The 26799-nt window shown below is 35.9% G+C and overlaps 1 protein-coding gene across 1 annotated transcript in view; it reads left to right on the top strand.

Moving 5' to 3' along the window:
* Nucleotides 1–26799, top strand: part of BMP2K (BMP2 inducible kinase) — a 142478-nt gene that overhangs the window by 92128 nt on the left and 23551 nt on the right. The window contains exons 10-15 of the mRNA XM_017876597.1: nt 1148–1311; nt 7570–7823; nt 8859–8957; nt 9596–9780; nt 15696–15853; nt 24748–24858. Of these exons, the coding sequence (XP_017732086.1) occupies nt 1148–1311; nt 7570–7823; nt 8859–8957; nt 9596–9780; nt 15696–15853; nt 24748–24858 (971 nt within the window). The remainder of the gene's footprint in view (nt 1–1147; nt 1312–7569; nt 7824–8858; nt 8958–9595; nt 9781–15695; nt 15854–24747; nt 24859–26799) is intronic.

Raw genomic sequence — 26799 nt, 5'->3', positions numbered from 1 at the left:
ATATATATATATATATATATATATATTTGGCCTATTAGTTCAATTTTCATGTCTTTTACCATCCCCATCCCATCTAGAGCATTAGTATTATTTTCAGAAAACAGCATACATGTAATTCTAAGATCTTTTGATTCTGTGTCACGTTTTTTTTTTGGTTCCTCTTGGAAAGATAGTTGTTAGTAGGGTTCCCTCTTGTGGTACATACAGATACTGGGAAATAACTGGATCTGTGCACTTGTTGATAGATGCAAATGCAGCAGATGTGTGCTTCATAAATCATATGTATGTAAAAATTTTAAGTATTCACTTGAAAATGTGTAAGGGGATTTAATAATGATATTGTGAATCCTGTTGGAAGGTGAACATATGGTCCTATTAACAAGTATTTGAATTTTTGTACTTAATTTATAGAAAGCAAGCAAGTTGATAAATATATAAAGATTTTACCTTTTTTCTTTTTCTTTTTTTTTTAAAAAGCAAATGTCGATGTCTTCTCACATTATATTTATGGTCTCTTGATTTCAAAACTGTGTTTACTGCTTAACTACCCACATCTGGGGCCTAAACTAAGTCCTAGTGGGATAAACTTGATAGGCTTTCCATTCTGTGTTCTGAGTAAAGCAAAGTTAAAGAGTCAGTAAGTTGAATGTGAGCAGGTGGCACCTATTAAAAGTTTTGGCTTATTTTGTTTAACATGCCCTAGGCCACAGTCTTTTCTTTTTTTATGCCTTGGAGGCCAAGCAAAGGGAGATTGTTCCTTGTTGTTTCTTATTTTTATTTCCCTGACAAGTTCAGAGAGTGGCTCCCAGTTTTGTCCAAAACATTATGAAAAGGTTTTTGTTTATTTCCTTTCAGGATCATTTCATCTCCTTAAGAGCAATTTCTGGGACTATGTTCTCTTTCTGCTGGTTTTGATAGCAGACTATGAATGGTTGTGTACTGTTTTAAGGAAAATTGTTAGTTTTATTTGTTTTTCTATCTTTAGTAAACATTTGATACTTGAAAATGAGCCTTAGGAGAAAGATGAGGACTAATGTGATTATCAGTAATAGTTAAAATGCATCTGTTGAGTTGGATGCTTTATAGAATAAATAGTAAATTAGAAATAATCCCAATATTTAGAATGAAATATATTCTTCTGTTGTAGAATAACAGATACCATTGGACCAACAGAAACCTCAATTGCACCAAGACAAAGACCAAAGGCCAACTCTACTACTACTGCCACTCCCAGTGTGCTGACCATTCAAAGTTCAGCAACACCTGTTAAAGTCCTTGCTCCTGGTGAATTTGGTAACCATAGACCAAAAGGTAATAGAGCCCTGCCAATCTCATCCTCTTAAAGGTTAATGTAAATAAACCTTTTATGGTTTGATTTCCTAACCTCAGGTGATCCTTAATATTGTAAAGCAGATAACATAATGCTTTCAGAAACTTTCTACTGATGTCTACTAAATTCGGTTGGTTTCTCAACAATTCAATTTTTGTAGGCAAAGGGAAGTTACTGGCAATATGAAAGTATAGTACAAAAAACTCACAATTTGCTTTGATACTATAAATACAAACTCTTATCCCTAGAGTCATCAAGTAGTAGGGTTTGAGGTTGGAAATAAAGTTCAAAGGTATGGAAAAAGTCTATGTTATTTGAGAAAGAAAGAAAGTTGAAACACTAGTCTTACAAAGTTGTATGTCTTTGCATTGCACCTAAAGTCTTGGTGAGGGACTATCTTGAACCATCGCTATGGATATTACAACATAAAACTTAACTGATTTTGAGAAAATTTACTCATCTAAAGTATCTCCTAAGCATGATGGTACAGCGTGGTATTTAAAAAAAATTTTTTTCCTCCAAAGAAATATCCCTAACATTAGAGTAAACTTACTTTCTCAAGGATCTGGGGGTATAATCTGAAGACTCACCTTAAAGAAATCCTGTTTTGCACTTTATTTCGTGATCAATCTGTCGTGTTTTAATGTTAAAATGTTTTTAATGGGATACCCTAATGGTTAAGAGCCTACATTTTGAGTCTCACGGACCTGATTTGAGTCCTATTTCTCCCATTTTTTAATATAGCTTCTAAAAGTACTAGTACCTGTCTTAATAGGATTATTGGGAAGATTAAATGGCAGTTTAATGTGATACCTGATACATGATATGCCTTTGATAAATGTTAACTGTTAACTACTGTTATCAAGTAAAGTATATGTTCAGGAAAGGTAATGTTTATTTTTATTTATTTTTTTTTTTTTGAGACGAAGTCTCACTCTTGTCCCCCAGGCTGGAGTACAATGGCACCATCTCAGCTCACTGCAACCTCCCGCCTCCTGGGTTCAAGCAATTCTCCTGCCTCAGCCTCACAAGCAGCTGGGATTACAGGCAACTGCTAACCATGCCCAGCTAATTTTTGTATTTTTAGTAGAGATGGGGTTTCACCATGTTGGCCAGGCTGGTCTCGAACTCCTGACCTCAGGTGATCCACCCACCTTGGCCTCCCAAAGTGCTGGGATTACAGGCGTGAGCCACCACACCTGACCTGTTTATTTATTTATTTACTATTTGTTTATTTTTGAGACAGGGTTTTACTCTGTCACCCAGGCTGGAATGCAGTGGCACTCCATGATCATGCTGCTGCATTTGTGCCTCCCAGGCTCAAGCGTTCCTCCTACCTCAGCCTCTTGAGTAGCTAGGGCTATTGGTGTAGGCGACCATGCCTGCTAATTTTTTAGTTTTTTTTTTTCATAGATTTAGAAGGTCTCCCTATGCTTCCTATGTTTCCCAGGCTGGTCTTGAACTTCTGGGCTCAAGCAATCCTCCCATCTTGGCCTCCCAAAGTGCTAGGATTAAAGGCGTGAGCCACTGCACCCATCCTGTTTTATCTGGCATATTGCTATGTACTTCTTTGGTAATCAGGTACAATAATTGGAGGAGTATTCCATGGAAAAGGGAAAACAATGTGAATTTGAAATCATTTGTATTTAATTCCTATTTAATCATTTCTTAACGCCACTGTTCTCTTATGTAAAATGGAATAACAACTACTTTTCCTGTTATGAGGAGTAAATAAGGTGTGATATCTATGAAAATTTTGTCTCATAGTAAACATTCAGTGTTAGTTTGTCTTTTTTATAGCTTTTTGGGTTGGAGGTCCTATCAGTCTTATTTATCATGCATTAGTGTCCTCCAGTCAAAGAACACTAGAAACACACTTGTTGTTGAACAAGTTATATTTATTACTCCTAAACTATTCAGATCTGTGGGGTGTCTCAGGAAGACGGTGCTTGAAAAGACATATTAAAGGATTTGGGCTTGTTTTGGGTAATTTTGGAGAGGCTATAAGGAAGTGGGAGGCCAGACATGCTGACTCATGCCTGTAATCCCAACACTTTGGGAGGCTGAGGTGGGAGGATCACTTGAGGCCAGGAGTTTGAGACCAGCTTGGGGAACATAGTGAGACCCCATCTCTACAAAAAATAAAGAATTAGCTGGGCAGGGTGGTTCATTCCTGTTGTCCCATCAACTCAGGAGGCTGAGGTAGGATGAACACTTGAGCCCAGGGATTCAAAGGTAGAGTGAGCTGTGATTGCACCATTCGCAGCCTGGGTGACAGGGCAAGACCTTATCTAAAAAAAAAAAAAAAAAAAGAGAGAGAGAGAAGGAAGAAAGGAAGTAGGCTTTGCTCTGTATTGCATACTGTCAAGAAGAGGGCATATGAAGCGGGGTGTAGTGGCTCACGCTTGTAGTCCCAGCACTTTGGGAGGCCAAGGCAGGTCGGATTGCTTGAAGCCAGGAGTTCAAGACCAGCCTGAGCAATGGCGTGGTGGTGCTCACCTGTAGTCCCAGCTACTCCAGAGGCTGAGGTGCGGAGGATCCCTTGGACCCAGTAGGTGGAGATTGCAGTGAGCCAAGATTGCACTGCTGCACACCAACCTGGGCAACAGAATGAGACTCTGTGTCAAATAAAATAAAATAAAATAAAATGAAACTGTGTTATGATATGTTTAGGTTTCTTAATATAAATTTTGTCTAGAAGGAAGGAAGCTAAAGCCTCAGTAGCTAAAAGATGTTGAGACATTTTTGGGGTTTGGACAATGTTCATGGTTTTGTCGCTCTTCAGACATGATTTTGGAGTGGTCTTGTTTTGATCCATCACAATCATAGTGGCCTTGTCTAATGTTGTATGAGATTATTCAACAGGAGAGCACCAAGACTTAGCTGTGATTGCCAGGCCTACTCCTGATGTCAGGGGCCATGTTTCTCTTTCTTACATGCTTTCAGCTTAAGTTGGAAAAATGTTCCATTTTTTTTTAACATTTCTTCACCCTTTAAAAGAATACAAAATTAATACATGAGTATTGTATTTTGAAATATTCGGATTATACAGTAGTATTCAGTGAAAATGTGAACATCTCCCTCCATTTTCTTCCCAGAGTTAACCAGCAGTGTTTAATGTTCATCTTCCCAGTCCTTTTTTATGTTTTTACATGTATATATACAGATATAAATAATTCATGTTGTATTTAAAATAAATGGAGGCCGGACATAGTGCCTCACTGCCTGTAATCCCAACACTTTGGGAGGCCGAGATGGGTGGATCACTTGAGGCCAGGAGTTCAAGACCAGCCTGGCCAACATGGCAAAACCTCATCTCTACTAAAAATACAAAAATTATCTGGGCAGCGTGGTGGCAGATGCCTGTAATCCCAGCTACTTGGGAGGCTGACGCACAAGAATCACTTGAGCCCAGGAGGCGGAGATTGCAGTGAGCCGAGATCATGCCACTGCACTCCAGGCTGGGCAGCAGAGCAAGACTCTGTCTCAAAAATAGTAAGTAAATAAAATAAAATAAAAGGAGTCATACTATATATACGTATTAGTTCGTTTTCATGCTGCTGATAAAGACATTCCAGAAACTGGGAACAAAAAGAGGTTTAATTGGACTTGCAGTTCCACATGGCTGGGGAGGCCTCAGAATCATGGCAAGTGGTGAAAGGCACTTACATGGTGGCAGCAAGAGAAAATGAGGAAGAAGCAAAAGCAGAAACCCCTGATAAACCCATCAGATCTCATGAGACTTATTCACTGTCACGAGAAAAACTGGCCCCCATGATTCAGTTACCTCCCCTTGGGTCCTTCCTACAATGTGGGAATTCTGTGAGATACGATTCAAGTTGTGATTTGGGTGGGGACAAGGCCAAACCATATCATTCCACCCCTGACCCCTCCAAATCTCGTGTCCTCACATTTCAAAACCAATCATGCCTTCCCAACAGTCCCCCAAAGTCATAACTCATTTCAGCATTAACCCAAAAGTCCACGGTCCAAGGTCTCATCTGAGACGAGGCAAGTCCCTTCCACCTATGAGCCTGTAAAATCAAAAGCAAGCTAGTTACTTCATAGATACAATGCGGATACAGGTATTGGGTAAATATAGCCGTTCCAAACGGGAGAAATTGGCCGAAACAAAGGGGTTACGGAGCCCATACAAGTCTGAAATCCAGTGGGGTGGTCACATTTAAAAGCTCCAAAATGATCTCCTTTGACTCCAGGTCTCACATCCAGGACATGCTGATGCAAAAGGTGGATTCCCATGATCTTGGGCAGCTCCGCCTCTGTGGCTTTGCAGGGTACAACGTCTCTCCCGGCTGCTTTTGTGGGCTGGCTGTTGAGTGTCTGCAGCTTTTTCAGGCGCATGGTGCAAGCTGTAGGTGGATCTACCATTCTGGGTTCGGGAGGATGGTGGCCCTCTTCTCACAGTTACACTAGGCAGTGCCCCAGTAGAGACTCTGTGGGGACTCTGACCCCACATTTCCCTTCTGTACTGCCCTAGCAGAGGTTCCCCGTAAGGGCCCTACCCCTGTAGCAAACTTTTGCTTTTGCATCCAGGCGTTTCCATATATCTTCTGAAATCTAGACTGAGGTTCCCAAACCTCAATTCTTGACTTCTGTGTACCCACAGGGTCAACACCAAATGGAAGCTGCTAAAAGCGTTGGGGCTTCCACTCTCTGAAGCCACACAGCCTGAGCTCTACGTTGACCCTTTTGTTATTTCTTTTTTAACCTATAAGTTACTTAGGTTGTTGTTAAAGTTACTTATTATAAAGTTATTAAAGTTACTTACTGTTATTAAATTTTCAAGGAGATAAAAGATACTAAAGGCTGGAAGGATAGGGGAAGTGAGGGGTGGGGAGGGATTTACTAAAGGATATAAAATTTTAGCCAGATAGGAAGAATAAATCCTAGTATTCTCTACCACTTAGAATGACTAGTTAACAATATTTTGTATAATTTCAAATAGGTAGAAAGAGAATGTTGACTATTCCTAACACACAAAAAAAGACGATGCTTGCGATGATGCTCTTGCTAATTACCCTGATCTGATCACTTTGCAAAATATGTATTAAAACATCAACATGTACCCCATGGATATGTACACTTATTATTTGTCAATTAAAAAAAGATTTCAAAGTGAATGATTTTTGAGTAGTTATTTTAATACTCTTTCACCTGGAAAGAAATACACTTAAAAGGCTAATAATGGTTGTATCTGTGTGGTGGATTTGTGATTTTCATTTTTTAACTTACATTTCTATAAGTATTTTCAAGGATAGTTAAAATGAACATGCATTTCCTTATAAGTAGAAAAGTTAGAAATAGTTATAAAACTATGTTCATAAAGCTGTTGTACTTAGGTCTGAGGAAATTTGAGGATACTAACACTGATGAAAAAAGAACCCTTGTCTCCCTCCTTGCACTCTCTCCCCTCTCTTTTTATCCTCTAGGATTGAACAGTTGCATTTGAATGTAGGGTAAGTTAGAGGAGAATATAGAAATTATAGTGTGTTAATGTATTGCATTAAGTGTATATCTTACTTTTAGTTAATTTTAAAGTTTATATATAGGATTTGCCTAGGGTATAATTTATGGAGCTTATGAATAAATATCTGTTTAGGAGACAGTGTTAATAGATTCCTTACAGTGAGCATTTATTAATCTTCTTTTGTATAAAAGGTTTTTTGGGACTCTTAACAGATGAGTAAGTCATCACCTTTTCCCTCAGGGTCCCTGGTTAGGAAATAGCCATGTAAGTCATTAATATGTGCAAGACAGACTAAAATGGAATAAACTGAGTGGAAGTGCTAGTCGAAGGAACAAGGAAGAGAGATTTGAGCTAAACTTTAAAGAATAAGAATTTCAATAGGTGGAAAATGGAATTCTAGACTAAGAATTGTTTTGGTAATGATACATACTCATGATAGTACATGATATAGTTGAGCAGTGTAGAACAAACTAACATGGATATTGTGTTCATGGAGAGCTGAAGCATGAAACATGAAGTGTTTCTAAGATGTTGACTTGTTCAGAGTTGTAGATGACAAAATTAAGCTTCTTCAGTACTTATTATAATTAAAGTAAATCCCTATAAACTCTATGCATATGGAAGTTTCTCTATTATAAATAAGGATATAAATGCCTTAGTTAAATTACTATTGAGATGAGCATGTTGAAATCCAGCTTTTTAATTGAAATCATTAGTATGTTAATGTAAGTGTTTGGGACCTTGTCTTTAGGGGCACTAAGACCTGGAAATGGCCCTGAAATTTTACTGGGTCAGGGACCTCCTCAACAACCACCACAGCAGCATAGAGTACTCCAGCAACTACAGCAGGGAGATTGGAGATTACAGCAACTCCATTTACAGCATCGTCATCCTCACCAGCAGCAGCAGCAACAGCAACAGCAACAGCAACAGCAGCAGCAGCAGCAGCAGCACCACCACCACCACCACCACCACCACCTACTTCAGGATGCTTATATGCAGCAGGTAATTTTTTTGTTCCTTTAGATATGGAAGTAGTGTGAAATTGATGCAGCAAATTGAATATCAGTGAATTCCTTTTTGTATCATGGGCGCCTTGAACTCTAGATTTGAGTAAACACTTTCCCCAATTTTCTGATTATGAAATAATATTTAATTTGCAATCAGTGAAATACTTAAGAATACTCTAAAATAGGTTGCATTGTGGCCTTATAAAGAAAAGAATGTTCATCGGAAACATTTAGTATTCACAAATAAGTACTGCAGTTTATAATGAATATTATCTGAGGTTACATTTTGAGTTCACAGACTAATAATGCTGTTGTTGGAAAAGTGATATTAAGCTTTGCAGAAGTAACATTGTCTCAGATTTTTGTCACCCTCCTGGTTTTGGTTCATAGATCCAGAGTGGAGGGTGGTAAGTAGGTGATACCATGGGATGCCCAGAGGACACCACTGGAGGGGAGATAAAAGGAGAGTGTAGATTTAGTGTAATGGGTCTTGGTTAGAAGTCACTTCTTGTGTCTTTATCTTCTAGGAAAAGGTGGTAAATGTGTTTTGGTAGCTTTCTTCTAAACGTTCTTAAATTGTGCTAAAAGTGGTTTTAATTGAATCTCTGTTATGTTTTGTTGATAATTTTGAAACCAGTTCTGGATCAGAGAATTGCTTCAGAGAATAATTTACTCCTTTTTTTTTTTTTTTTTAAATAGCAACCACTGTATTAGGGATTTTCTTCAATATTTAAAAGAGGATTTTGATTCTGGCCAAGTGAGCCTACCTTCAAAACTTTTAAAAGGTTTATTTCATCTTGCTGTGGTTTTCTAGTAATAGAGCTGTTCCTGCAGATGATTGGTTTTTAGGTTTCTGATGATAAGCATATTTATTAACAAATTATAGTAATTTAGAGTATAACTATTTTGTGTTGATGTTTGGACTGCTGATTTCTCAAATCATGATTATGGTAAGATCAATACTTTGAAAAAGGGCTCTGACACAAAAAAGGCATGAATAACATTTATTAATTTGATTTTCTCATTGTAGTATCAACATGCAACACAGCAGCAACAGATGCTTCAGCAACAGTTTTTAATGCATTCGGTATATCAGCCACAACCTTCTGCATCACAGTATCCAACAATGGTAACTTAAATAATTTCTAGAGATTTCTCTGAGTGTACATTATGGTGTTGGAATTCACAGTATGAATCATATTATGCAGAATTTAATAAAAAATCAAGTTAATTGACATGTCTTTTATCAAAGCAAGTCATATATTCTCAAACAACTTTAAATTGCACTGAACTATGGCACCTAAATATGGCACATAGTAATTGACCGATAACATACTTCTCTTATTGTGTAAGGGAAATGATGTCTTACCTATAGTCTTTTGTCACATGTCTCTTTCATTCAGCAAATATCTATTGAGTAAAAAAATGAAACCCAAATGGAGAGTGTATTTGCTTCAGAGAATAATTTGACTTTTTTTTTTTTTTAACAGCAACCACTGTATTAGTGACTTTAAGCTACTCTTTTCTTGAAATATTTAAAAGAGGATTTTGATTCTGGCCAAGTGAGCCTACCTTCACAACTTTTTAAAAAGGTTTATTTCATTTTGCTGTAGTTTTCTAGTAATAGAGCTGCTCCTGCAGGTGATTGTTTTTTAGGTTTCTGATTTTGTCACCAATGTGAAAGGAAGGAACATAGTAAATAGATGCAGTGCTGACAGTGCTTTAGGACTGGAGCATTGTTTTGTATAATATCATTTCTTTTTTCAGATGCAGCAGTATCAGCAGGCTTTCTTTCAACAGCAGATGCTAGCTCAACATCAGCCGTCTCAACAGCAGGCATCACCTGAATATCTTACCTCCCCTCAAGAGTTCTCACCAGCCTTAGTTTCCTACACTTCATCACTTCCAGCTCAGGTTGGAACCATAATGGACTCCTCCTATAGTGCCAATAGGCAAGTATTTTTCCGGTGAAAACAAAGGAAATTATTGTGGAAGTGGAAGTCATTGTTGAATGGTCGGTCATTAAGTTCTCTTAAATTAATTTGGACTTATTTTTTCTGTAGAGCCACGCATTCTCTCTTCCTAGTCCTGTCTTCTGGTCCCTTCGCATCCCCATCCTTCCATTTCCTCAGTTAGTTCTGCTTACTGTTATTTGTAGGTAAGGCGTAGCAACATCTAATAGCATTTAGGGCTAAGGATATTTTTGACTTGTGTGTATAGGCATTTTTTGTAATGTAAGTATAAACACCACCCTAACAAGTGACTTTAGCAGTTAAAAATAAATCCTCATAGACTTTTCTATTTACATGTTATTACCTTTGATTAATTTTACTGTTTACTCATAAAGGTTGTATAATTTAATTTAAATATGTATAAACATTTTTACATACATATATTTTAAGATGATATATAGTAAACATACTCGTTACCATAACATTGTTGGGAATAGTATATTTTGGCTATTTAGATATATTGGTTAGTTGAGTTATAAATTAAAGAACTTTGGTACAAATTTTCTTTTACATATAAAATGGCAGGTGCTTTGGCATCTTGTAATTAAGAATCATCATGAATGTCTCCTAATGTTTTTAGATACCTAGGAGGTAGGAGCTGTTAGACTTTTGTTACAGGAATACTGAAGAAGTTCTCATACAATGCTATTTAAGGATTTGAAACCTTAGCTGAGAAAAGATGTCTATAAGCTTTGGCTCAGAGTTGAGCAGGAGAAACAGCAGCATCAGTAGCATACTTGTACACTGCATCTCAAGAGAGAGCTAAAGTATGCAGTTTGCTATAGAACGCCTCCCAACCTCTGTGTGTGTGCACACGTGTGTGTGTGTGCATGTGTGCACACATGCACAAGGAACAGATGGTGGGGCAGGTATGGTAGGGAGGGAGACAGAAACATGAACTGATTTCTTGAACTGCTTTTCTAAAGTAAGAATTGGGGTGGAGGAATTAGGACAGTTTTGTCTAGGGAGAAAGCAGAGTATATGGTTAAAGGCCAGTTTAAATGTCCAGCTCAGGCAGGGTGCGGTGGCTCATGCCTGTAATCCCAGCACTTTGGGAGGCCAAGGCAGGCGGATCACGAGGCCAGGAGATCAAGACCATCCTAGCCAACATGGTGAAACCCTGTCTCTACTGAAAATACAAAAATTAGCTGGGTGTAGTTGTGTGCGCCTGTAATCCCAGCTACTTGGGAGGCTGAGGCAGGAGAATGGTTTGAACTCGGGGGTCGGAAGTTGCAGTGAGCTGAGATCATGCCACTGCACTCCAGCCTGGTGAATCCATCTCACAAAAACAAACAAAAAAAAACTTCAGATCAGTATTTGCCAAACTTGTTGTCATTTATCTACTCTAGTTAAAATTTTTTGCTTTACTCATGTAGTGCTTTTTTTCTTTAATAATTAGGAACATTATTGTGTATAATAAAATTAAAACATTATACATTTTAAACAAATAAGATCCACTAAAATATAAAGTATGAAATGTAAATTGTAATCTAATAAATTTGCTAAGTCCCCTAGTGATAAGAATGGAATAATTTTCCTCATTAAAAATCGGATATTCTGCTTGATGATTGCTTAAAGATACCAATGAGGCTATTGTATTAATTAGATGATTGCTTTTTTCCACTTTTGAAGCTAACTAGCATAAAAAAATGTCAAATCTAGTGTATTTAGTTGGAAAGTAGAAAAGATATTAAACTCTCTTCTCTGACGTAGCATATATATTGTGTATACTTCATATTCTAAAAGTCTGTCAGCTCCTGGAAGCAAAGTTATGTCACTGATGAGAATGGGATGATGAATTGGAAATCTGTCTAAACTTCTGATTAGTTACAAAGAAAGTTGAATATCCAGAGATTTGAGGCATACACTGGCATGCAAGGTGCTGATACCTGTAATGTATATTAATTACTATAGCACTGCCTGCTTTATTCTCATTTGTAGTGATGCTATTCGACAAATCACAGGTTTGATACATTAGATACTTTTCTTTTAATTTCTGTGTAACTATTAAAAAATAAGTTATCACAAAAGTCATCTTGCATTCCCCAGGTTAGGAAATACTGGGTTGCATATCTAGGAAAGTGCATAAGACTTGTTTTACTCCACTCCTATGAAATTGTGTATTTAAGGATATGGTAGAAAAAATTACACAGTCAGCCACTAAAGGTTAGAAATGTGGAACTTCATGTGTGAACATTGCTCCAGCCACACTTGGTACATCAATGCTACTGCATTAATATTATTATACCTATTTAACCTCAGATTATATGTTGAGTGTAATGTCTTCTGTAACAATTTAAAAAGAGCTCTACACTAATGTTCCTGCTTATAACTAAGTCAGTGGAAGAAGAGAATTGGGGTTAAATGTTTGTCTCTAAGTGGATAAGGGGCTATTTGAGTAGAATATAAGAAACTAAGTAGATCCTTAGACAGAGGGAAAGAGTCACTATCTTTGTTGGAATGATTATTTCCTTTTCTTTTCCACTATCTTTTGCTAAACTTTCTACTCTTCCACCATGTTAATTTATCTTTACTATGAATATCAGAGAGTATTATTGTTTTATATTCCAATAATAGTTAAAATAAACATTTTCTATGCATACGTTATCTTCTTATGATATAATTGCCCTGTTGTATTAGTTATCTGTTGATGCCTAATAAATTATCTCACAACTTAGTGGTTTAAAACAGCAGTAAACATTTATTATCTTACATACTTTCTTTGGATCAGAAATTTAGGAGTGGCTTAACAGGGTGGTTGTGTCTGGTAAGGCTGGTTCGGCTCTCCTCTGAAGGCTTGACTGATGCTAAAGGATGTAATTTACAAGATAGTTTACTCACATGGATTTGGGCAGGAGGCTTCAGTCCCCTGCCACATGGATTTCTCCAAAAGACTGCTTGAGTTTTCTCTTTGGCAAGGCAAAAATTATTTTGAACAAGGAATTATTGATTCTGGTTTCTCCCTCAACAAGTGATCCAAGAGACAGAGGAAGGAGGAATCTGAAATGTCTTTTTAGACCTAGTCTCAGCAGTCATGGGCTGCTGCTTGTGCCGTATTTCATTTGTTAGAATTGAGTCACTAGATCTAGCTCATGTTCAATGGCAGCGAAATTCAGTTTCACCCTTTGAAGGAAAGAATGTCAGATAACTTGTAGACATATTTTAATACCTGTTTAAACTAGGTTAAGGTGATACCCTATTGAGTTACAGTCTGCCAATGGGAATCTGTAAATTTATTTTGGGAATAGTAAGAGGGTGATTCATATAGGGAATCAAAGTTCTAAAAGGAATCATTGACAGAGAGGAAGGGGAATGCCCACCATCTCTCTCTGAGTTTTACCCACTCTGATCTGTTTTTTTTTCCCTTCAATTTTCTGGATAAAAACACATCTGATCTGTGTTTTAAGGACTGAAAATTCTTAGAGATAGTTTTGGAATTAGAGATGGGACTCTGTCACAGGAGGCAGGCTCAGACTGCTTGGCAGTTAATGCATCCAGAATGGTTTTTAAACTGAATTGTTTTTTAAATTAAGATAGTAAGTTCTACTTACTAAGCAAGTCTATCTACTTGTAGGTAACTTAACTATGTTTATTTTCCTCTATTATATGCTAGCCTTCAGTAAATATTTAAGTATCCTATTCTTGGCTCAGATATACTGAAGGGTCTTGGACTAAGGGATTAAATGGATGACTTTTGCCTTTTTCTTTCTCTTCTAAGACCTGTTTGGTGGCAATGACAATGAGCTCTCAACAGTTAGGTATATTTAGGGAATCAGTTAAGACTTGCGAAATTGGGATACTACTTTGAACATTAGGATTCTCCCTTCATTACTACTGTTAAGAAGATTTGGATATGAGTTATGGAAGGAACTTAATAGCTTTCTTACATTGTCTCATTCTTATGCTATACAGTCATGCATTGCGTAACAACGGGGACATGTTCTGAGAAATTGCATCATTAGGCAATTTTATCATCGTATGAACATCGTAGAGTGCATTTACACAAACTTAGATGGTATAGCCTACTACACATCTAGGCTTTGTTATATAACTTATTGCTCTTAGGCTGCAAATCTGTATAGCATGTTATTGTATTTAGTACTATAGGCAATTGTAACAATGGTAAGTATTTTTGTATCTAAACATAGAAAAGGTAGAATAAAAATATTGTATAAAGGATAAAAAATGGTACATCTGTATAGGGCACTTACCATGAATGGAGCTTGGAGGACTGAAAGTTTCTCTGGGTGGGTCAATGAGTGAGTCGTGAGTGAATGTGAAGGCCTAGGACATTACTGTACAGTATTATAGACTTGACTTTATAAACACCGCATTCTTAGGGCACACTAAATTTATGTAAAATTTTTTTCTTCAATAATAAATTAACTTCAGTTTTTTACTTTATAAACTTTAAAATTTTAAAATGTTTTGACTCTGGTAGTAACACAAAACACAAACATGTACAACTGTACAAAAGTATTTTCTTTATATTCTTATTCTATAGATTTTTTCTATTTTAACTTTTCTTTTTAAACTTTTTTGTTGAAAACTAAGACACAAACACGCACATTAGCCCTGGCCTAAGGTGTGGATTGTCAGTATCACTATCTTCCACCTCCACATCTTGTCTCACTGCAAGTTCTTTAGGGGCAATAACAGGCATGGAGCTGTCATATCCTATGATAACGATACCTTCTCCTGGAATACCTCCTAAAGGACCTGCCTGAGGCTGTTTTACAGTCGACCTCAAATAAAATAAATAGAAGGAGTATACTTGAAAATAACTCAAAAATATGGTATAGTAAATACATAAAGCAGAATACAGTCATTTATTATCAAATATTATGCACTGTACACAATTGTATTGCTATACTTTTATACAACTGGCAGCCCAGTAGGTGTCTTCAAATCAGCATCACCACAAACACATGAATAATCTGTTGTGCTATGGTGTTACAATGGCTACGATATCACTAGGTGATAGGAATTTTTCAGCTCTGTTTTAATCTTACGGAACCACCATTATATATATGGTCCATTGTTGACTGGAAGGTCATTGTGTGGTACATGACTATATTTCCAGGCTGGGTTGCAGGGAGAGGTACACAGAGATTCTTGGGTTAAGAAATCTTTAGATTCTCATCTTCTCTTAAAAGCCTACAGCCCTGTAAGATAATTTTCATAGAACCAGTGGTCTCAGGCTCCAGACTCTAGATCCTTTAAATACTATAAATAATTTATTATATACAAAAATAACCCTCATTTAATTTTAGCTAACCTTTAAAGCAGTCCTAGCAATTCATCTTTTGTTAGTAGCTGTATATAGGGAATGCCTTTGTCAAAAGGAAAATTACTCTGGTGTCCCAGCATAACCAAGGCATTTGATCACTGTGTTCAGTAGTGATTTTAGAGTGATACTGTCTGATAGGTGACTGATTTCTTCTTTAAGGCTTATTTCCTATGATAATAACAGTTAATATTTATTCTTATTTTTACTAGATATTGTTCGCTTTGCTTTATGTGTATTAAATTATTTAATCTTCTCAGTAACCCTATGAGGTGGATACTATTACTCCTTTTTACAGATGAAGCTGAGGCAGAGAACTTAAGGAACTTGCCCAAGGGTACACAGCTAGTTTACCTTAAGTAGGTGATTATGGAGCTAGTATACCTTATGCAGGTGATCTAGATCCCATATGTTGTCTCTCTCCATCTCATGCCTTTGTCTGTCATCTCTGTCATGAGGAAATGATTTGGTTTTCTAAGTATTTATAAAGTATAAACTAGGGCATTGTGAATTTTTATTACTTTTAATTTTGCTCTCCATCTTTTTTCTTTCTCATTTATTACTATAGGTCAGTTGCTGATAAAGAGGCCATTGCAAATTTCACAAATCAGAAGAACATCAGCAACCCACCTGATATGTCAGGGTGGAATCCTTTTGGAGAGGATAATTTTTCTAAGTTAACAGAAGAGGAACTATTGGACAGAGAATTTGACCTTCTAAGATCAAGTAAGGGACACTTGAAGGCTTATTTTGCTTCACAGTAAAATAACAGCTCTATTATTATTCAGCAAGGCCAAAGACTTTTGAGAATGTATATGGGAAATTCTTTTTGTGCATTTGAGGGCAAAAATCAGGCCATTTTCTTATACTATCAAATTATGTTGTGTGCATTAGAAATCAGTTACCTGATAGTAGCTATTAAACCCAGCATTGCTGATAGTATGCTAATATCCTAAAACTTAAATATTGCATAACTATGAATGTTAAATTCAGAATATCTCCAAAACATGGAACATTGATGTTTCAATAAAAAGGGAGACATTATTATTTTGCCTTAGTAATGATTGTGCAACTCTGTTTTTCTGCACACTCAATAGAAAATATTGTGGGTCTGAGATGCCCTTTGAAAATGCCTGAAAGAAAACATGGGCTACTACATTATGTTAATGTTTTGTAATGCCCTTTTAATGAGTGGTGACATAAAAGGGCTGCTTTGTTGTCCTGATATGGCAAAATTAAATAAATTCTTTTTCACTTTAAATCAGATATCTCAATGTTTTTACTTGGAATCATTGCTTTTCTTTGAACTACCTAATATATGTCAAGCTTCGCCACACATTTTAGAAATGTCCTCTTTTTGAAAGAATGGTGCGAGTGTTTTGAGTAGGTCGCAAAATAGGAGCAAAAAGCTCACTTCTAGAGTATGTAGATAATTTTCAGGTTTCTGAGGCTTGTGTGTGTGTGTGTGTGTGTGTGTTTATGCAGGTGTGCACACAAAACAAGTGTGTTTTCCCCTTCTGCATGTGAAAAGAAGGTCTTAATAGTCCCTAGTTTGTAGTTCCTAGGTCCTATTTCATTTAGGTAATTGGCCTTATGAGAATGTTTAATAGATGAAATGCTTTGTTCTGAATTGGTATATATTTTATATAAAATTCCTGTAAGAATAGTTGTTTGGGATTTAAATTTGTATTTTACGTATTGGTTATATAAGTATGAAAATTGATTAAATGCGATATAAAAATACGTTCTGAACTATTAATAAAGGTTTCTTAATAAAACCAATCATATCTTACTAAAACAATTTTTTTTTAAATCACAACTTTTTTGTTTGACATTTTCCTAGAATTTATGTTGAGTAGGCCCAAAAGCAAGAGTTTTTTTTTTTTGAGACTGAGTTTTGCTCTTGTTGCCCAGGCTGGAGTGCAATGGCACGATCTCGGCTCACTGCAACCTCCGCCTCCTGGGTTCAAGCGATTCTCCTGTCTCAGCCTCCCGAGTAGCTGGGATGCAGGCATGTGCCACCATGCCTGGCGAATTTTGTATTTTTGGTAGAGACAGGATTTCTCCATGTTGGTCAGGCTGGTCTCAAACTCCCGACCTCAGGTGATCTGCCCACCACAGCCTCCGAAAGTGCTGGGATTACAGGTGTGAGCCACCATGCCCAGCTCTTTCAGAGTGATGGAAGGGGTAGATACAGGGTGTAGCCAAATCATTATAATGTATAGGACTATATTTAAAGCAAAATATATTAATTTTAATGTGTACTGACCAGGGTTTGCTAAATTAGTATTTTCAACTGCTTAGGTAAAAAATTATTTTTAAAAAATGAATTTATGAAATGGGTATTCACATTATTTTGTATCCTATAAAAATGTGTTATTCTAAGCTTCCTAGAATTTGTAATGACATGAAAGTAGTTTTATTTACTTAGCATAGGCAAGAGTGACATATGAGTATGCCTATATGTATATAACTTCATAAAAATTGGGTTGAGTATGTAAAATTCTTAAGTAGCTATTTTTAAGAATAGCTTAAAACTTCATGATCAGATAATGTGTGAATTTTAAACTTCATGATCAGATAGCATTTGTAAATTGTGCATTATCTGTGTACACGTGTGTATGCCAAAGAGAGTTCAGACTTTGCAGTACTAATTATAGAAAGATACTAAGTTCCAAAGGAAAGTGCAGGAGGAATTTTATGTGAAGGTTAGACTTGGAGCAACCTTAGCCATTTGGAAAAACACATAGATGGTCCATGAGCTACTGAAATTATTGTCACAAGTCTGATGCACTTAATTTGGCACACAGTACCAGAAAACATAAATTTTCACCCCTGGCAATGTTACTTAACTAGGTTGTAATCTCAGATAAGTCACTCAACTGCTGTCAGTCTCGCTTTCGCATTTATAAACTGGCGATAGTGATGCCTATTTCATAGGGTTGTCCAGATAATTAAATGATGTCTTTAAATCTGGGCACTCAATAAATAAATGCCACTTTCCCTTTTCTCACTTTCTGTATAAGCCTTTATGTCATGATTTAAGAGGTTTTTAACTTTTAGCCAGCATTTAAAAATTATATTTAAATTATCAGTTTGTCAGTGGTGATATAACCATCAAATTAGAAGGGGCTTTGTGGGCAAACACATCAAAAGCAGAAGTGACAAATGATAGCAAGGAATTTGATGAAAAGTGTCTGTTTTCTCTTAATAATTGATATTCATTGTTCAGTGACTTGGGGTCAATGAACCCACTCTTTTAGGGTTCAAAAAAGTGAAATGTCTTTAATAAAACAGTTTGTAATTACTATAAAGTTGTATATAAAATATAGTTTAGAAAGATTTCCTCTCAGAGTTTAACTTAACTGTAAAATTTAGTCATCTTTAGCACCTCTTTCAGAAGCAATAAGATACCTAATATTTGATCTATTTGATAGAATTTATATTATATTGATGGGCAAAAGAACTCTTTCAGAACCTTAAGAGTTTATTAGAAGACTAATTGTGCAATGAAAATTGATAGTTGGTCATTATATTAAACTTTCTTAAAGTTTAATAACTTTCACTTTTTTGAATTCCGAAATAGTGGGTTCAATGACTCCAAAAATTTGCCCATCAGTATAATATAAATCCTGTCATTTTCCAAAATGAATAAACTATTGATGCAGTTGAAATGCCGTGTAGGATATTTGTACCCTTTTCCTTGACAGAGGTATTAACAATTTTCCAAAGTCTTTTCTAAAATAATTTATATTTGGTTTATAAAACACTTTCCAGTGAGAATCTGAAAGTCTTTATATGGTCCTTAAAAGTAGAGGCATCGCCAGTATAATGATTATTCAGAATAATACTTTTCCATTTGGGGTTTTATTTTGAAAATGATTCATGGTTATTTGTTTAAAAGCAAAAAAAAAAAAGGAAAATAATATGCTGTTTAGGAAATATTTTACGTGTATTATCCAGAAAGTAATTTTCAAATCATAATAGTATTTTGAGATATCAAAATTCTAAAATATTACTAATTGATAACAACATTTTTTAGTAATCTTTAAGAAAACAGTTGATTCCATATACTAGGCAAAGGGATTTAATATGTAAAATAAACTAGATTCTTCTTGCTTTCACCTTCACTATAAATGAATACCATTTATGGTTCAGAATTGTTTTACCTGTTCTTAATTTTAGTAAGAAGAAAACATTAAATCAAATTTAAGCATTAATAATAAAGCTTGTCTGAATGATATTTTTAAAAATTTAACTTTGTATTTTATTTTTTTGTACCAGAATATCCCGATTAGTATGTAAACTTTAGCAATTTGTCATAATATTTTAGTATCTTAATATTTAATATGACAATTTAAAATTGTCATAATATTTAATACATTAAACTAATTAGAACACAGATGCTTTGGGGAATTTATAAACTTGTATTTGTGCAAATAGTTGTATAATTATACCTGTTAATTAAAACTATTACTTCATGAAATACATTTCATTTATTGATGGTGGATTTTTTCTGCTTAAAATTGGATCAAAATAACTAAAAGGAAAAATAGAAGATACTAAAGATATTGTGATTGCTTTATAAATTCCACTGAATGTTGTTGTTTCATCTATGAAGCCACAGAATGATAATGGCTATAAGCATCTGAATCTATAGTTTATTGTAAAATATTAACCCTCATCTTTTTTAGCAAATTCAGAACTATTACTGTTCCTTCAGTGCAGAATAACAGAACTTTTCAAGTATATTAGACCAGTTTCAAGAGTATCACATGACGACTGTGCTTTTAAACCTTATTCATTAACCTTTTAGCCTTTTACACCATTATCCATATGAGCAGCAAAATTAACTTTGTAGACTATTTTAATTTCGTGATGATATTATGGAATATACTTCGATTCTAAGATTTTAAAATCCTGTATTTTCGCTATCTGTATCAATTAAAATTCTTGAAAAGATACTGTCTTTATTCACCAACATAATTCTTTTGTGAAGGCAGGAGGTAAGTTTCTTATATTGGATAATCAAGCTTTGTTCTAATCTAAAGAAAACCAGTCATTTGAAAATGTAATTAAAAACATTTTAGGGATGACTATGTATTTACAAAGTAGTTCTATATAACCATTTCATTAGATTTTATTTATAGGTAATAATTACAAAATTAATGTGTATATTTATTTTGTATTTTGTGTCCTGAGACCCACATTTTCATGTGAACTTTAGAAACATAAATGATTTTTTAAAAATTCCATTGAAAAGTTGATTCTGCATTTTGTGGAACAATAACGTTCATTTTACAATGAATTTATTCTGATTCCTATTTTGAAATAACTGGATAAATGAACTTTGCATAGAGCAAAGTTCTTCTATATTTTTACTTATAGGGACCCTTATATAAAAACAAGTTCACCCCTACATGATAATGTGTATAGTTTTGTCATAATTTCACAGTACTGTTTATATACGTACCATAAATTTACCACAGACTGATGGATGTAATATACCAGTGCATGAGAATTTAAAGAACCTTAGTGATAACTTCACAGTTTTATAAGCTGGGACTTATTAGTATAGTAGTGCTTTAAATACGTTGAGAGGGCCGGGTGTGGTGGGTTCTTGCCTGTAATTCTACTACTTTGGAGGTTGAGGTGGGAGGATTGCTTGAGGCCAGGAGTTTGAGACTAGCCTGGGCAATACAGACCTCATGTCTACAAAAAATTAAAAAAATTAAATTAACCAAGTGTGGTGTGCCTGTAGTCACGGCTACTCCAGAGGCTGAGCCTTGGAGGCAGAGGTTGCAGTGAGCCAAGATCATGCCACTGTATCACAGCCTGGGTGAAACAGCAAGGCTCTGTCTCAAAAACAAACATGCGCTGAGAAACTGGGCGTGGAGGATTGCTTGAGTCCAGGAGTTTGAGACCAGCCTGGACAACATAGAGCTTGTCTCTGCAAAAAATAAAAAATTAGCTGAACGTGGTGGCCTGTGTCTGTAGTGCCAGCAACTTGGGAGGCTGAGATTGGAGGATTGCTTGAACCTGAGAGATTGAGGCCACAGTGAGCCGTGATCATGCCACTGGACCCTAGCTTGGGTGAAAGAGTGAGACCCTGTCTCAAAACATAAAACAAAACAAAACAAAAAAAAACAGAGAGTATGTAAAATTCCAGATTCCTAAGTTACTACTCAGATAACTTGATTCATTAGGTCTGTGGTAGGGTCCAGGTAACTACATTTTATACAGAAATCCTAGCAGTTATGATGCAGATGGTTGAGGTATAAAGTCTGTTTCTAATTCAGACTTAAAAAATACTTTTGGTCTTAATTTTCAGGAATGAGGGTCCTTGGATATTGACATGCTGTCGTCATCACTCTGAGTCAGTCTCTTCCATTTGTTCTTCCTCAACCCCTCTTTTCTCTGTCCTCAGTGCTTTATACACTGGAATTTGGGAAATGGAGAAGAGTGGGGGAGTCCAGGAGGATTCTGATACAAGGCATCATTACTGGTTTTACAGTGATTCCATAAATGCATTGAGGGCCTGAATAAATAGGTAACCACATGTCATCTCACTCAGTGAATCTGAATCCTCTCCTTAAGGTTTGATTGCAGCCTCCCACCACAATAAGTTAGGGACCCTTTGTTATATAAATTATTCTTCAACCTTTTGCAGAAAGATGTTATGGGACTGGCTTCTCTTTAATGGGTGTTTTGACAACAAAATAATAAAAAGTTTTTAGTAAAATGAGCATTTGTTACTGATTTCCTGCATTAAGTATACAGTTAATACCTTGAAAAATAATACCCAAAATAAATTTTCATTGTTAACCAATGCAGTGTTGGATTTGAAAAGAGCCCTTAAGTTTAGGAAGTTGTGTTTGTTCATAAAACAGTTGTCAGATGTATTTAGTAACTCAATATTAGTGCCTCCATAAAATGTGTGATAGTGTTTCAACAAAATTTTAAGTAAAAATTTAAACAATCCAAAGTTTCATATAGATACTGCAGAATTCATGTTAACTGTAAAGGCTGGTAATTGTACCTATTGTCATAAAGGTTTTGAAAGAATTAGTTGCCCATAGGAGTAGTTATATTTAGAATATTATAGACTCTAGGGCCTTGTTTATTCAAGAGTGTACTTCTTGGACAGCAGTATCAGTATCACTTGGGGGCTAGTTGAAGTGCAGAATGTCAGGATCCTCCCCAAACTCATTCCATCAGAGTCTACATTTTAACAAATCCCCAGGTAACTGAAATGTACATTCAATGTAAACAGCACTGTTAGAAGAGATTCTGCTTGAACTTGGGGCTTTTTGCTTCACTCCAAAATTGAAAGTCTTTTTTTTTTTTTTTTTTTTTTGAGACGGAGTCTTGCTCTGTCACCCAGGCTGGAGTGCAGTGGCCGGATCTCAGCTCACTGCAAGCTCCGCCTCCCGCGTTTATGCCATTCTCCTGCCTCAGCCTCCCACTCGGGAGGACTACAGGCGCCCGCCACCTCACCCGGCTAGTTTTTTGTATTTTTTTTAGTAGAGACGGGGTTTCACCGTGTTAGCCAGGACGTTCTCGATCTCCTGACCTCGTGATCCGCCCGTCTCGGCCTCCCAAAGTGCTGGGATTACAGGCTTGACCCACCGCGCCCGGCTGAAAGTCATTTTTAGGGAATTCCAGCTCTACTTGGGTTCCGCCTCCCCTACACTGCAGTCCCTTAAAACTCAGTTGAAACCAGTACAGCTTACCATGGAGTTCTTGGAATATAGGTCAGTCTAAACATGATTTGGATTTTTTCAAATGGCTGTGGACCAAAGGTCTGCTGGTAGAAATGCTCGAAATGTCTGGAAAGGAGGTAGAATGAGTCTCAAATAGAGTTTTGATTGCCAAGAATCGGAGGCTAGAGAGACATCCTACAAAAATCAGGAAGTTCTCAACTAGTATGTGTTTACTATGTGGAGAGGTTTTTGTTTGTTTTAGAGACAGGGTCTCTCTGTCATCCAGGCTGGAATGCAGTGGTACAATTTTGGCACACTGCAGCCTCAATTTTTAGTAGTATTTTGCGTTTTATTTTTTTATTTATTTTAAATTTATTTTATTTTATTTATTTATTTTTTATGAGGCAGAGTCTCGCTCTGTCGCCCGGACTGGAGTGCAGTGGCCGGATCTCAGCTCACTGCAAGCTCCGCCTCCCGGGTTTACGCCATTCTCCTGCTTCAGCCTCCCGAGTAGCTGGGACTACAGGCGCCCGCCACCTCGCCCAGCTAGTTTTGTATTTTAGTAGAGACGGGGTTTCACCGTGTTAGCCAGGATGGTCTCGATCTCCTGACCTCGTGATCCGCCCGTCTCGGCCTCCCAAAGTGCTAGGATTACAGGCTTGAGCCACCGCGCCCGGCCTATTTTTGCGTTTTTAAAGTAATGTGTTTGTTATTGACTGTTACAGAATATTGTGAAGTTAACATTCTGTAAAGATCGGGAGAGATCCAAATTTCATTACATGCTTGCTGAAAGAAAATCAAAAGACCATCTCTCTGTGTTGCTCAGGCTGGTTTCAAGAAATCCTCCTGCCTTGGTCTTCCAGATTATAGGTGTGAGCCCCCATCCCTGACCTATATGGAGAGTTTAAGAGCAGGGAAAAGATAATCATTACTAGGGAGTCAGGATATATCAACTCAAATACACTGGGCCTCCAGCTCTTTCTCTTCCCAATTGTTCTTTCCTAGGTATTCACTCCCTTGCTTCCTTCAAGTCTTTTCTTACCTAGTGACTATTAGAATCAGTCTACTACTAAAATCTCTACGCATTCCCTGAATTCCTGTTACCCTGCACTACATTTTTCTCTATAGCTTTTAACACACCATATACATTTCTTATTATGTCTATTGCCTATTATTTGTTTTTCCACACCAGCATATAATCTGCATAAGGTCAGGGGTCTTTGTTTTGTTTGACATTACATGCCAGTTGTCTAGAATAGTGCCTGGCACATTGGCACATAGTAGATACTCAAATTTACTTGCTGGGTCAGTCAATAAACTCTGTTTTTATATAAGTCTTTGTGAGTGTGTGGAGGGGCATGTGTGTGTGTGTGTGTGTGTGTGTGAGAGAGAGAGAGAGAGAGAGAGAGAGAGAGAGAGAGAGAGAGAATGGTTTGATAATACAAAGTAGTATGAAAAATGAACAAAAAAGTAAAATATAGTGAATTTTTATTGCTATTGAGAAGCAAGATTTACCTACTTTATGGATGAATGACCATTTGCAAGATTTTTTCTAAATTTATTTTTGGAGACAGTCTGTCAAATATGACTCTTTTTATTTAGCTGGGTTTGAGTTCAGGCCCAATATATTAAAGTTGAGGACAAGTAGTATTTAAATGAACCAGAGTAAGTTTATTATTAGGTTAATTGTATTTAGTGAAACCTATCATGGATTATATTGTTAAACTTGCTTTTGCAGCAATAAATATGTATTAAATTCAGGACTGCTCCCTAATACTTAGAATGATAGATTCTGAACCTAATATTTTTCAAAAAGGCTGGTGCTTTAATTTTCACTTTTATTTATGTTGTATATCACTTTTAATTTAAAGATCATTTTTATTTCATTTTTTATTTCATTTCATCTTATTTTTGCAGATAGGCTCGAGGAGAGAGCATCCTCAGATAAGAATGTAGACTCACTTTCTGCTCCACATAACCATCCTCCAGAAGATCCTTTTGGTTCTGTTCCTTTCATTTCTCATTCAGGCAAGTTACACATGTAACATCATCACTATCGCAAATAAAACACACCAGAACAACAGCACAATCTTATAAAGTGGAAGTAAGACTCTGATGTTAGCTACAGAAAGTAGAAAATATTTTAACCTTTAGCTATCCTACTCTTCTTAATGATGTTCTTTGCATTGAGTTATTATTCAGTTGTATCTTTGCCAACATAGAAAAATGCTGATTTATGTAATATAAACATAACTGCTTCTTTTCATCTTCATTATTGGATACTATTGAAAAAAATATTTAAAGGTATTTTTATACTTGGCTTTTGCTTAAAAATTTGATATTTTCCTAGTTTGTACACGCTGTCTTGTAGATGCATTTTAAAAGTCTTAATAATTTTGTATTTGCCACAATCACTTTGTTTTAGCTACTCTTTTCTTCTTATATCCCTGCTTTTGATTCAATCCAGAATTTAAATATTGATGTTTTTCACTGTTAAAAGTTTTCAGTAATAATTTCACCCAGTTAACACTTGGAAGATACTAGGATGGAACAGGATCGTGCATTGGCATAAATGAATTTTCATGTATGTATGGTTATAGTGGAAAAAAGAGTTTTAATCTGGGCACAGGGACATATGTTAGAAGAAATAAGGCTTTATTAGAAAGTAAAAGTTCAATATATTCATGGTAACTGTCAGCCATGTTCTTCAGTTCTGTTCCTTTTATTTCTCACTCAGGCAAGTTACATATGTAACACCGTTTAAAAACTATAGGAATAACAACAAAAGAAAACTTACAAATGTAAAGCCAAAATAAGAATTGAATGTTTAGGATTTCTGCTGAGTATATTGAACAACTTTTCAATATTCAGACTTGTTTGGTTATCTAGAACATACAGGATAGTAAACAAGATTGTTTTTCATTGCTTTCATACTCCATATTTTTCTCTTTGACATGTATTAAAACACTTCCTATTCTTGCTATTTTCTGCTTGCTGCTTTCAAGTTTTCTTTTTCATAAATGACTTAATTAACTGGGGAACATAGCTTACTGTGTCTGTTTACTTATTCTGCATAAATGTGTTCCCTTATACCCCCAATACCCTGGGTCATGGACTTACTACTTTTTAAAATTATAACAACTCAAAATAGTCTTTGCAAGTTCTCAAGAACATAGTATTCAGTGACTTGAGATACTGATCTATGTGTGGCAGAAAGCAGTTTCAGTACTAGCTGTTTTACATCCTCTGGAAGGAATTACATTATCCTTTTCAGGTTTGCATGGACCTATACAACTACTTCTTGCTCTTTAATAAGCATCTGAGAGAACCCTGGGGAAATGAATAGTAGAGTTAGGAGAACTGAAGTAAACGTCAATGATTGGTCTTTTCTCTGGACACCCTTATTTTGAGTTGGCTTAAAGATTTTGTACTTCGCAGCACGTTCACAGATTTAAGCTTGATTGCTGCTATTTATTTACTATGGGTATTTATATTAGATTTTACGCTTATTGAGGGTGGGAAATATGAATTGTCTATCTTTGAATCCTGCCCAGTATCCAACCCAGTAGGTACCTAATACTGTTCATTGAATGTACAGAGTTATGACTATCTGTAAAAATTCATATTCCTTAGATTTAGGACAATGACCTTAAAAAATGCCCATTAATATAAATGCTACCTTTTAAAGAAATCTTTTTAAACAGTGTTAACATAAACATTGGAATGATTTGGTTATGAAAAAATTTAAGTATATAGACTGGAATAAAGGAGAGTATGGTCATAGGAGAAATGCATCTCTAGAGAAAGAAGAAAAAGTGATCATCTTGCAAAATTAGCACTGTTAATATAATATATATCAGATCTAAAATATATAATTAAGTTAAAAAAATCTAATATGTTGCTACTTATAAAGCTTTGAAATACTTTGTCATGTATAATTTTTAGGTAAAGTATTTGGGGGCATTCATT

Source organism: Rhinopithecus bieti, unplaced genomic scaffold (assembly GCF_001698545.2).
Source record: "Rhinopithecus bieti isolate Rb0 unplaced genomic scaffold, ASM169854v2 scaffold_8675, whole genome shotgun sequence".
NCBI classification, from domain to species: domain Eukaryota; kingdom Metazoa; phylum Chordata; class Mammalia; order Primates; family Cercopithecidae; genus Rhinopithecus; species Rhinopithecus bieti.
This window is presented reverse-complemented; position numbering and strand designations above follow the sequence as displayed.